This window comes from Pseudopipra pipra, chromosome 2 (assembly GCF_036250125.1).
Source record: "Pseudopipra pipra isolate bDixPip1 chromosome 2, bDixPip1.hap1, whole genome shotgun sequence".
Classification (NCBI taxonomy): Eukaryota; Metazoa; Chordata; class Aves; order Passeriformes; family Pipridae; genus Pseudopipra; species Pseudopipra pipra.
In genome coordinates this window covers 118,999,009-119,010,768 of record NC_087550.1, presented here as the reverse complement: position 1 = coordinate 119,010,768, position 11,760 = coordinate 118,999,009, and the positions used below count along the sequence as shown (strand labels likewise).

General features: G+C 59.2%; 1 protein-coding gene across 1 annotated transcript; it reads left to right on the top strand.

The window, feature by feature from the left end:
- The first annotated feature begins 408 nt into the window (after positions 1-408).
- On the top strand, positions 409-1,772 carry OLIG2 (oligodendrocyte transcription factor 2). The gene is made up of 2 exons (XM_064647199.1): positions 409-476; positions 769-1,772. Exon 2 carries the CDS (start codon positions 808-810, stop codon positions 1,681-1,683), a length of 876 nt encoding a protein of 291 aa, XP_064503269.1. The 5' UTR covers positions 409-476; positions 769-807; the 3' UTR covers positions 1,684-1,772.
- Positions 1,773-11,760: the final 9,988 nt, after the last annotated feature.

Sequence of the window (11,760 nt, the reverse complement as noted above, 5' to 3'; positions counted from 1 at the left end):
GGAGGGGACACCCTCCCGGGGCAGCGCCGGCCGCCCGGTGCGTGCGGCTGAGCCTCCCCGGCGGGGCGGGACGGGGCGCGGGGAAACACCGACGTGCCGGCGGCAGCCGGGGGCTGTTTGCTCCCGTCCCCGTCCCGTCCCGCCCCCCCAACAGCTGTTCCCGGCGCTGTCATTGTTGCATTTTATTATGGATTTGACAAAAGTCCCTCCCCCCCGCCGCGCCCCCCCCCGCCGGGCTCCCCGCGCCGCTGCCGGCCGTCCCCCCCCGTCCGCCCGCCCCGCCGAGCCGGAGCGGCCCCGGTGACATCAGCCGCCCCCCCCGCCGCCGCCGCGGATTGGCGCAGCCCCCCTCCCGCCCGGTGACATCGTTCCTCCCCGGCGCGGCTATAAAGCGGCCGCGTTGGCCGCCGCAAGGTGCGCGCTGCTGCCGAGCTCGCCCGTCCCGGCGCGCCCTCCCCGCGGCCGCCCCGCGCACGGTGAGTGCCCCCCGCGCCCGCGACCCCCGGCGCGGCACCCCCGGCCCGGCGGAGAGGCGCCGAGGGAGGGACGGGGCAGGACGGGATGGGACGGGATGGGACGGGACGGGACGGGAGGAGAAGTGCCCCCCCGGCGAGGGGAGGGCGGGCAGCGCGGCCCGTGCCGCCGCTGGAGCCGCTCTCCGGCCCCGCGGACCGGGCTCCCCGACGGGGCGGGCGGGCGGCGGGGCCGCGGCGAGTCTGGGCGGGCGCTGACGCGGGGCCGCCCGCGGGCTCTCTCCCCTCCCCGCAGGCAGAGCCCGGTGCGCGCCGCCGCCCCGCCCGCCGGGCCATGGACTCGGACGCCAGCCTGGTCTCCAGCCGCCCGTCCTCCCCGGAGCCCGATGACCTCTTCCTCACGGCCAGGAATAAAGGCAGCGGCGGGGGCTTCACGGGCGGCACCGTGTCCAGCTCCACGCAGAGCGACTCCCCGCCGGAGCTGAGCGCGGAGCTGCGCAGCGCCATGAGCGCTGCGGGCGTGGTGGTGGTGGACAAGCTGGGCTTCAAGTCCTCGTCGTCGTCCTCCTCCTCGTCCTCCTCTTCCTCCTCCAAGAAGGACAAGAAGCAGATGACGGAGCCGGAGCTGCAGCAGCTGCGGCTGAAGATCAACAGCCGGGAGCGCAAGCGGATGCACGACCTGAACATCGCCATGGACGGGCTGCGGGAGGTGATGCCCTACGCCCACGGCCCGTCGGTGCGCAAGCTCTCCAAGATCGCCACGCTCCTGCTGGCGCGCAACTACATCCTCATGCTCACCAACTCCCTGGAGGAGATGAAGCGCCTGGTCAGCGAGATCTACGGCGGGCACCACGCCGGCTTCCACCCCGCCGCCTGCCCCGGCGGAATGGGCGCCCACTCCGCCCCTCTGCCCGGCCACCCGGCCCACCCGGCCTCGCACCCCGTGCACCACCCCATCCTGCCCCCCGCCGCCGTCTCCAGCGCCTCCCTGCCCGGCTCCGGGCTCTCGGCCGTCAGCTCCATCCGGCCCCCGCACGGGCTCCTCAAGTCGCCCTCGGCCGCCGCCGCCGCCCCGCTGGGCAGCGGCTTCCAGCACTGGGGGGGGATGCCGTGCCCCTGCAGCATGTGCCAGGTGTCGGCCCCGCCGCACCACCACGTCTCCGGCATGGGCACGGCCAGCCTGCCCAGATTAGCCACCGACACCAAATGAGCCCCTCGGCGGGGCCGCCCCGCCGCGCCCGCGCCGCCCCGGCACCCCCAGGACCTACAGACGCTCCCCCGGAGGCAGCGGGTCCCCCCCGCTCCGCTCCCGGGGCCGGCGGAGGGGCGGCGGGAGGGGACGGAGCCCGGCCCGGGTCTGCCCCGCTCCCCGACCGGCGGGGAAACCAGCCCGGCACAAGCGGAGCCCCGCGCGTCTTCTCGCTTTTCGATTCCCCGCCGCCGCCGATGCCTTCGCCGGGAGGGGAGGGCGGTCCCCGGGCTCGCCGCGAACGGAGGAACCAAAACTGCAGAGGGGCTTTCGCTCGTTCGTTTGTTCGCTCGTCCGCTCCCTCCCCTCTCCCGGGTTCGTTTCTACACGTAGAGCCTTTGGAACCGTTCCTGAGTCACATTCCTCCCCGCAAAGCCCATCTCCGGGGCGCCCGGCGCCGGCCGGAGGCAGCGGGGCTCCGGCTGGAAGTGTCGCCGGGAAAGTCAGTTTATTCCCGCTTTCCCCGCTCCCCCTCCCGCCGGTTTTTTTTTTTTTCTCTTGTCGGTTTTCTTTCCGGTTCGGGATTTGTAAATATACCGATAACGACGCGAGTCCGCTCTGCCTGAGCTTTCCGTCCGTGCACTTGTCCTGTGTCAGCCTCATGAGTGAAAAAGGGGTCGTTCTGCCTTGATTTCGTTGGTTTGGGTTCTTGGGGTTCGTTGGGTTGTTTTTCTTTTAAGCGTATAACACGTTTGGTTTGGTTTTTTTTTCCGTTCCTGCCACCTTTAACAAAGTTTCAACTCTTTAATGCTCTTTCTGTGTAGGAACTGTCACCCTGTCCGTGTTGCAATACTGAGAACTTGGGCTTGTTTCTGAAATAACAACTTTTCTTATCGCTGCCCCTCGCAGAGATTTTATCATCTGTTTATTTTTGTAAAAAAAAAAAAAAAGAAAAAGAAAAAGAAAAAAAAAGTTGCTAAATAATATTTATTACTTGTTTGGTTGCAAAAAAAAAAGTGATCCACTGTTGAGATTTTAAATAAAAAACAAACGAACAAAAACCAACAAACAAAAAGCATTTTAAATAAATGTCCTTTTCCTCTTCCTCGCTGTTCCGGGGAGGCGGAGGCAGGTGGGGAAGGGATGGGAACAGCTCAGGCGCATCCTTCCCTTTTCCCCAAGTTTTTTGTTAGTTTGCTAAGCCGGCTAATGGAAATCGTTTGGGGGTTGGGTTTGGGGGTTTTGTTGTTTTGGGTTTTTTTATCTTCCTCATTTGTTCGCCGCAGATTCAGAGCGGCAAGGAAAAAAAGCGGCTGGTACCGCGTTCGGAGTGTGAAAATGTTTGTCCATCGAATCCAGCGCTTGGAAGGGGCTAAATAGTAATTAAATATGAATTAAACATTAATTCGGGGAGAGGAAACATTAAACTTGGCGGTGGGGAGTTTGCTGCCTGTAATGGCTCCTGCGCACTTGACCTTCAATCAAACACCCTCCAAACGAGAATCCACGGAAAGGGAAAGGAAAATTATTTGGGGACGGCCCCTTTTTTCTTTTCCCCTCCCGAAGTCGATCGTGTCTCTCGCCCCGGTGTATTTTAGCAGCCCTGGGCAGGTGTTTGGGCAGGGAATATTTCGCACACCCCAAGGAAAGGGCTCCACGCGTGGAGGATGTGGAGCAGCCTGTGGGTTCCCCTTTCCTGCAGGGAGGAGAAGGGGAACAGCCCAAGGAATCCCGTGTTTTTGAGGAAGAGGAGGTCGGCAGCCCCCGGGGGGCCGGTCCCGCATCGCTCTCGGGGCTGCGGGTGGGCAGGAGATCCCAAAACCCGATCCCTGCCCCAGCAGATCCTTTCCCCTCTCTCTCTCTCTCTCTAGACCGAGACAAGACAGCTATTTAAAATAACCAGCTGGCTACCTACGCATAAATACAGAATTATTAATGCGTTACCACGGGCCGGGGGGGAGTTTTGAGCGCACAGACACCCGCGGGGGAACGAGAGCGAGTCCGCTCCCGGGGGATTTTGGGTTTGGTGTGTGAACCGGAGCGGTCCCGGCGGCCGGGGCGGGTTTGGGGGGCCCCGCGGGGAGCGAGGCGGTCCCGGCCCCACCGCCCCTCCGGGCTCTGCCTTGGGGGGTTCGCTCCATCCTCCTGCGACTCTTCAGGAAAGGGAAGCGGGCTCGGACAGAGTGTCCCCCCACCCCAGCGACTATAGGAAACAACCCTCCGTTTTTCTCCTGTGACACCCGGCCCGACCTCGCCCGACCCCCGGAGGGAATCCCCCCTCCCCAGCAAAGCCCCTTTGGCGACGGCGGGGACGAAGCCCCGGGGACCAAGGACGAGCATCGCCGATGGCCCAGGAGCCTTCCCCCGCCCCGGGTGGCCGGGCGGGCGCCGGCGCTGCCCCTCGGGGTGCCAGCCCTGTGCCGGTTTGCGGCTTTGAAGGCGATGCTCGCAGCACCAGCCCCCCCGCTCCAGACCTCTCCCGAGGTGGGGAGGGGAGGAAGGCGGGGGGGGGGAGGGCTGGCAGCCAGGTGTCCGCCAGCGCCTTGGGACGGTCCCCGCCACGGGAGGAGCCCTTCTGCCAGGCTCTGCTGCCAGCCGAGGGCCGGGCGGGGGGCAAAGACCACCCCGACATCCCCCCGCTCCTCGCCGAGCCCGCGGCAGCCCGGGGGTGCCGAACGCCGCGGGGACCGGGATGGGGAGCTCCCGTCAGGCCGGAGCCGAGGGGATGGAGCCGCCCGGCCCCGGTTGGGCTCCCGGAGCCCCCCCAGGCGCGGGGAGGCCGCAATAAGCAGAGCAGCTTTCCCAATTAGCGGGGCTCGGCGAGGGAGCGCTGCTGCGGAAGAAGGGCAGGAGCAGGTGAGAATTAGAGGGAGCATCATTAGGAGCTGTTCTTTGTCTCTATTAAAGGCAATAATTAGCACCCTGACAGATGCAAAAGTCGGCAGTGGCCAGAAGCTGGTAAATCCTGCTCGTCTGCCTGCCCGGCTCCCCCGGAGGGCCTTTCCCTGCGCTAACAGGTGGTCCCGGGGATCCTCGGCGGGCAGCAGCGCCCCGGGAGGCGGAGGGCCGGGGGCAATCGTGGGGATCCCGCTTTTCTGCGGGGGCGTTTCGGCCCCACCGGTGGCAAAAGCAGAGAGGGCATCACCCCCCGCCCCGCTGCCCGGCGGGTTGAGGCTCCGCATCCTCCCCCGGAGCCCCGGGGCTGTGCCGGTCCCTCGGCCGAGCCGGGCCGGGCCGGGCCGGGCCGCCAGCTGTGCCCCCCCGGCCCCTCCCCAGGGGCTACCTGCAAATGGGATTATCCGTCCCGCGGGGCCCTCCCGCCCGCCCTGCTCCCCATATGGTCCCCCCTATGCTCCCCCTATGCCCCCCCTATGCCCCCCGCTCCCCGGAGAGCCCGCGGGGCTCCCCCGGCGGCACCGCCCGCAGTGAACCCGCGGCTCGGTCGGGTCGGGTTACGGGCAGGGGGCGGTACATCTGCTCAGCGCACACAGGGGGCTCTGCCGGGGGTCACCTGCGGCTCTGCCGGGCCAGGAGGAACCCGCAGGCAGCCCCCAGCCCTTCCTGCAGCCCGAGCAGCCACCCCAATTCTTAGTGCCCAGCTGATCCCTCTTCCTCTGAATTTAAACTTCTTTTTCATGCGAGCCACACAGACCCTTCCCTTCACCCTCCTCCTGCTTTTTTTCAGGCTGTCTCGGGGTCTATCTCTACCTGTTCCGACAGGAGGAGGAAGCTCGTCCCGGCGTCTGAGCCGGCTCCTTCCTACGGCCCCACTCACCCCCTCACTCCTTCCCTTTCTCCTTCCCTAACCTCCTTCCCACTTCCCCTTCTCTTTCCCTCCTTCCCCACTTCCCCTTTCTCTCTTCTATTTTTCTCCTCATCTTCCCCACCAGCCCCTCCAGGCACAGAATGTGCAGAGAGGGACAGCCAGGAACTGCAGGACAAGGACTGGTGGGTTCAGACTGAAACCCGGGAAACTCAGGTTCGATATCTGCAACACCTGGGAGGGTGGGGAGGCCCTGGCCCAGGTTGCCCAGAGAAGCTGTGGCTGCCCCTGGATCCCTGGAAGTGTCCAAGGCCAGGTTGGACGGGGCTTGGAGCACCCTGGGCTGGTGGAAGGTGTCCCTGCCCATGGCAGGGGGTGGCACTGGATGGGCTTTGAGGTCCCTTCCACCCAAACCATTCCGTGATTCTCTCAGCACATTTCAGGCAGAAACTGGAAAGCATCAGGGAAGCCCAGGGAGCTTTTCCTCCTCAAGGGGAGGAAAGGTTGGCCATGGCAGGGCACATAAGCAGCTCCTCCACCTTTATCCCCTGCTGTTCTTGCCTCCTTTCAGCAGGGAATTTCTTCAGCCTCTGCCCAGCCAATGTAAGCGAAGTAGCCCAAAATCTGCTGCAAACCCCTGACTGAGGCATTTCTCTTGCTCAGGGAGGTACCAGGGCACCAGCTCTTCTTGCTGCCAGTTCAGTGCTGTGGGATGGGATCTGTGAGAGCCCCTGTGTGGGATTGCAGGTTCCCTTCCTCTTCACGGGAGTGAATGTTGAGAGTGAGCATCCAAATCCCCCTCAAGAGCTTTCTAAAATCAGCCTTCCACAGAAAAACTTGGTTCTCCTTTAGCTACAAACCTGTCCCCAGTAATACAAACCTGGGTGGGCTCAGGGCAGGACCCCCTGGCAGGGGGAGGTTCACGAGCACAGCTTACACACATCTGCATAAGTTGGAGACAGAAAATACTCATTTTTTCCCCTTAAAAGCCTCATCCCACTGATATTCTGGGCCAAGCTCCCCCTGGACATCCCTGCAATGTCCCCATGCCAGACTCAGGGGCTGAATGTGGGAACTGGGGTGTCATTCCAGAGACAAGAGCTGTGGCACAGCCCTGGGATGCACAACCCTGGGATTCACAGCCCTGGGATGCACAACCCTGGGATTCACAACCCTGGGATGCACAACCCTGGGATTCACAGCCCTGGGATGCACAGCCCTGGGATGCACAACCCTGGGAATGCTGTTCTACCCTGGTTGGAAAACAGGGCTGGTTTTTACACTTCCAGGGGTGAAAGACTGAAGTCCCACGCCCTGTGTGAGCCATCCCCTGGAGGATGGTCCACAGGGCACCAGTGTGACAGGAGCCAAACAGCCTCTCGTGGTGCCAGCAGCTCCCACTCGGTGTTGCAAACCAGTTCTTGCAGCAGAGCTCTGGTTTTTCTGTGCTGGAGTGGTGGTTTCCCCCTAGGTGGGCCAGGCACCTCCCAGCCTGTGACTCAGCATCACCCAGGTTGTTCCTGAACGCTCAGGGACAGCTGAGAGCCAGATTTACAAAAGAGTTACTGCAGAATCCCAGAATAGCTGAGGCTGGAAGGGACCTCTGGAGATCCCCCAGTCCAACCCCCTGCCCAGGCAGGGTCACCTGGAGCAGGTGACACAGGGATGTGTCCAGAGAACAACTTCCCACCCTCCCTGGGCAGCTGTTCCAGTGCTCTGCCACCTCCATGGAAAGAAGTTCTTCCTCATGTTGAGGTGGAACTCGTTGTGTTTTAGTTTCTGGCCATTGCTCCTCATCCTGTCACTGGCACCACTGGGCAGAGTCTGGAACCATCCTTCTCCCACCAGGATCTCTGCAAACACTCAGCATCCCAACCCCAGCCCTGAAAACCTGGTTGCCCACGCAGGGGTTGAGATGGGAAGGGAGATTTTCCCAAAGCCTGGCTCCAGTCCCTTCCCAAACTTCCAGGCAGGCAGGTGGGGGTTCAAAGCAATCCCTGGGCACAGGCTGCCACCTCTCTGGGCTTCACAGCATCCCCCAAACTGAATTTTCAATGTAATAATATTTAAATATTTCTCCTAAAAATTAAGGGGAGACAGTAACTCTAATGATGGCAGCAGGGACACGAGCCTGTGTCAGCTCCACCTCTGCAAAAGGCCAGGAAGTATTTAAGTCCATCCTGGTTTGCTGTTAGAACACCCAAAGTTTGCTCCATTAGAAAGAATCCAGCCTTAAATAATGGATGGACAAGGAAACTGCAGTATTACATTGAAAACTTTTTTTAGTGGACAAATGGAACACATCTAAAAACCTCTCTCAAGGGAGTGAGGTCTGAATACTTAAAAAAAAAAAAGAAATATTGTAATTGCCCAATTTTTAAACCTGTAAAGAGGTGGGGTTTACATTATCAGGCAACCCAAAGTATAAATACCTTCCACACCAGAATACAAAGACAAACTCTCTTCAGTACCAGAAGTGAGGAGAATCTTCCACAAAATTTCATGAAGTCTTCATAAGACTAAGTTATAATTATGGTAAGTTATTATCCTAAGTTATGATGAGGAAAAAAGGAGGCTCATTAAGAAAAAGTATATAAAAATGTCTTGGCACCTCTGCCTGGAAAAGCATTGTCTCGTCAAATTTATTAGAATAAGGAGAATCTTTAGCAAATCATTCATTCAAGACCTATTTCTTGACAAGAAAATAAGCACATGAATGCCAGTCCCAGTCAACACCTCAGAGATAAACTGGTTACAAATATGGATCATTAATTGATGGCAGTAATGTTTTATTCATCCTGAGAACCGGGAGCTCGGGCTGAGCTTTAACCAGCACCAGGAAAATACTCCCGTTTTTCAAAACCCTCTCCAAAGTGCAGACACGGGGGGATTTTTGGGGTGTCCCGTGCAGGGCTGGGAGGTGGATTCCATGGTCCCTGTGGGTCCCTCCCAGCCCAGGACATTCCAAGGACTCCCCTGGCTGGTTCAGCCTCCCAAAGCCCAAACTCACCCCGTGGCTCTTCCCCCAAAAGATGGATGTAAATGCAAAAGAGTGTTTCCCTTTTCCATTCAGCCCCATTCTTGGGATTAGCTTTAGAAGTTTTGTTCTGCCATTTATCTTCACTTGTTGGAGATGTCTTGACAAACTCCTGAGAATTAATTTCCCATCAGCTTTTTGCCTGCTCCCCTTGAGCTGGCAGGTCAGATCTCCCCATATGCATTAGAAGGGGTTATCTGGCTGGGCCACCCCGATCCATTGTCCCCTGTCCTGCCTGGCCCTGGCCCAGCAGGGCACCAGTGTCACGCACATGGGGAGAGCACGGGGGGACCTGGGTCCTCTGCTCATCCCCTGCCTGTCATCAATCATCGCATCCCGCTGCCAGAGCCCACACAATCGGGCCAGGCCCAGGCAGGGGTGTTCCCTGCGAGGCAGGAGCGTGCCTTTTACGTTAATATATTCCCAATGTTGATCCTATTAGCGGGAAAAATCAATCAATCACTGTCAGCAAACATCCCCAGCCTGCAGATTGATCACGGTGTCAGGATTGTTGGAGGATCCTGCAGATGCAGAAGGCATTTGTTAAATGCTATTTTCAGAAAGACATATACATATATGTATAAGACACATTTATACACCTCTTTGTCTGCTTGAAAAAAGAAAAAAAAACCAGAAAAACACCCGATTCCTTTTTTTTTTTGGTGTGGATTTGGTTGTGCTGCAAAAGCAGTCCCAGCATTTGTCACTTTTATAAGAAAAATCCTTCTGAGGAGAAAATTAGCAGAGTTTTGGGAGGGGGGGGATCTTGTTTTGTTCCTCCTGAGGGACCCCAGCAAGGTTTGGCTGCCTGTGCCTGAGGGAAGGAGTCTGGATTTGTGTGTCCCAGAGGGATGGGAAGGCTCCAGACCCTTCCCAAAGAGCGGAGCTGGGGTGGCAAAAGCCCTCAGTGTGTTCTGGGGGAGAGAAACCCCTCCAAGGGGGGAGCTCGGCCCCCCCAGTGCTCAGCCCTCGTTTGGGGCTGTGCTGAGCAGCACACGAAGTTTCCCTCCCCACACCCTCTGCTCCTTCCCCAGCAGCAGCAATTCCACTCTTCAGTGCCACTCAAGGGACATGGAAGGATTTCCTCTGTCCTGGGCAGTGCAGGAGCTGAGCACACCTCTGGTCACACCAAGGGACATGGAAGGATTTCCTCTGCACAGAGCACACCTCTGGTCACACCAAGGGACATGGAAGGAATTCCTCTGTACAGAGCACACCTCTGGCCACACCAAGGGACATGGAAGGATTTCCTCTGTACAGAGCACACCTCTGGCCACACCAAGGGACATGGAAGGAATTCCTCTGCACAGAGCACACCTCTGGCCACACCAAGGGACATGGAAGGAATTCCTCTGTACAGAGCACACCTCTGGCCACACCAAGGGACATGGAAGGAATTCCTCTGCACAGAGCACACCTCTGGCCACACCAAGGGACATGGAAGGATTTCCTCTGTACAGAGCACACCTCTGGCCACACCAAGGGACATGGAAGGAATTCCTCTGCACAGAGCACACCTCTGGCCACACCAAGGGACATGGAAGGATTTCCTCTGTCCTGGGCAGTGCAGGAGCTGAGCACACCTCTGGCCACAGCCAAGGGACATGGAAGGAATTCCTCTGTACAGAGCACACCTCTGGCCACAGCCAAGGGACATGGAAGGAATTCCTCTGTACAGAGCACACCTCTGGCCACAGCCACTGCCTAGCCCACACCTGGGGAGGCCTGGCAGTGCCAAGATCCAAGCAGAGGCCAGAATATTCCCAGTTTCTCAGCAGCTCCCAGCTCTCCCTGGTGCATCCAGCACGAAGGGCACACAAAGAGCAGGGTGAGGGACCTTGCCCAGGGCCAGCATCCCAAAAGGGAGGGGGGGAATCCTTTTCCTGGACAGAACTTCAGACACAGCAGGCACAGAATGCAGGGGGTGGAGAGGGAGAGGAGCTGCACTGAGGAAAAAAATGGATGGGCTCTTGAGAGACCTTCTCTAACCTGCCCAGAGTGTGGCTGCCCCACCCCTGGAAGTGTCCAAGGCCAGCTTGGATGGGGCTTGGAGCAACCTGGGCTGGTGGAAGGTGTCCCTGCCCATGGCAGGGGATGGGACTGGATGAGCTTTGAGGTCCCTCCCAACCCAAACCATTCCATGATTTTACATGAGATGTCAGAGCTGAGGCTGAGTAGCCACAGCCCCTTCCCTGTGCTCACTGGGATGGTTTTGGTTTCCCTGCAGGCTCTGTGTCTCTGCCAGGCCCCAGCAGAGGTGCTGTGAGGAGGAATTTGCCCCCTCAGGACCCTCCCTGCCTGCTCCTCACTGTCCAGGATGAGCAGTTCAAGCCACCCAAGGCTGAGCTTTCATGAGCCCTAAGCCAGAATTCCCTCGAATCCAGCTCCTGTTTCAGTGTGTGAAAGTGGCTCAGGGAATCTCCTGTCCCTATAAAGCATCCTGGGAATACTGCAGGGCAAGGTGCTCCGTGCCAAGCTGGTCTGTGTGGTGGAGGGACGGTCTGGTGTGACCTGGGGACCACAAGCAGGGAGCTCCAACACATCTCTGGTCAGTCTCCCCTGTTAGCAGCAGCCCCCAGGGCTCTCTGAGGGGTTAAAGTAGGGGAAAAGTGGGTTAAAATATGGAATCAGCCCCCCAGGGACTGACTCTGTCCCGGCTCTTGGCTCTGCTGGAGGTAGAGCTGGAAGGGATGGACTTTCCCCAGGCACATCCATCACACATCCCAGAGTGCCAGGAACAGGACAGTGCTCTCAGGGATGGGGGGATTGTTGGGGTGTCTGTGCAGGGCCAGGAGCTGGACTGGATGATCCCTGTGGGTCCCTTCCAGCACAGGATGGGGTTAGGGTTAGGGTTAGGGTTATCCCAGCACAGGATATTCTCTGATTCCACAATTCTGTGAAGGGTTTATTGCTCCCTAACCTGCCTGTGGGAATCACCCCAGATCACACAGCTCTCCCCACTGCAGCCTCTGCTCATGTCTCTGTTGCAAATTTCATTAGAAAGTAAATTGTAGAAATGCAGAAAAAGTGTCAAAGTGCCTTAAATGGGACTGGAGCTCTGGTGGGAAGAGGGACAGGCTGCAGTGCCCCAGGCAGCCTTTACACTGCTCCAAGGGCTTGGAAGTGCTGGGGCAGGAAGAAGGAAGAAGCAGCCACCTAAAGGTGTTCCCAGGAGAAGCTGCACCAGATCAGGACTCACCCCTGGGTGCTGCTGGAGCACCAGATGAGCTTACAGACCTTGGCAGGAGCAGGAGACAACCCCCAAAGCCATCCAGCAGCAGGGCCACCATCTCTTGCC

What these genes read in the sequence shown, in the direction of transcription:
- OLIG2 (XM_064647199.1), top strand. Translation starts at nt 808, where the DNA reads ATGGACTCGGACGCCAGCCTGGTCTCCAGCCGCCCGTCCTCCCCGGAG.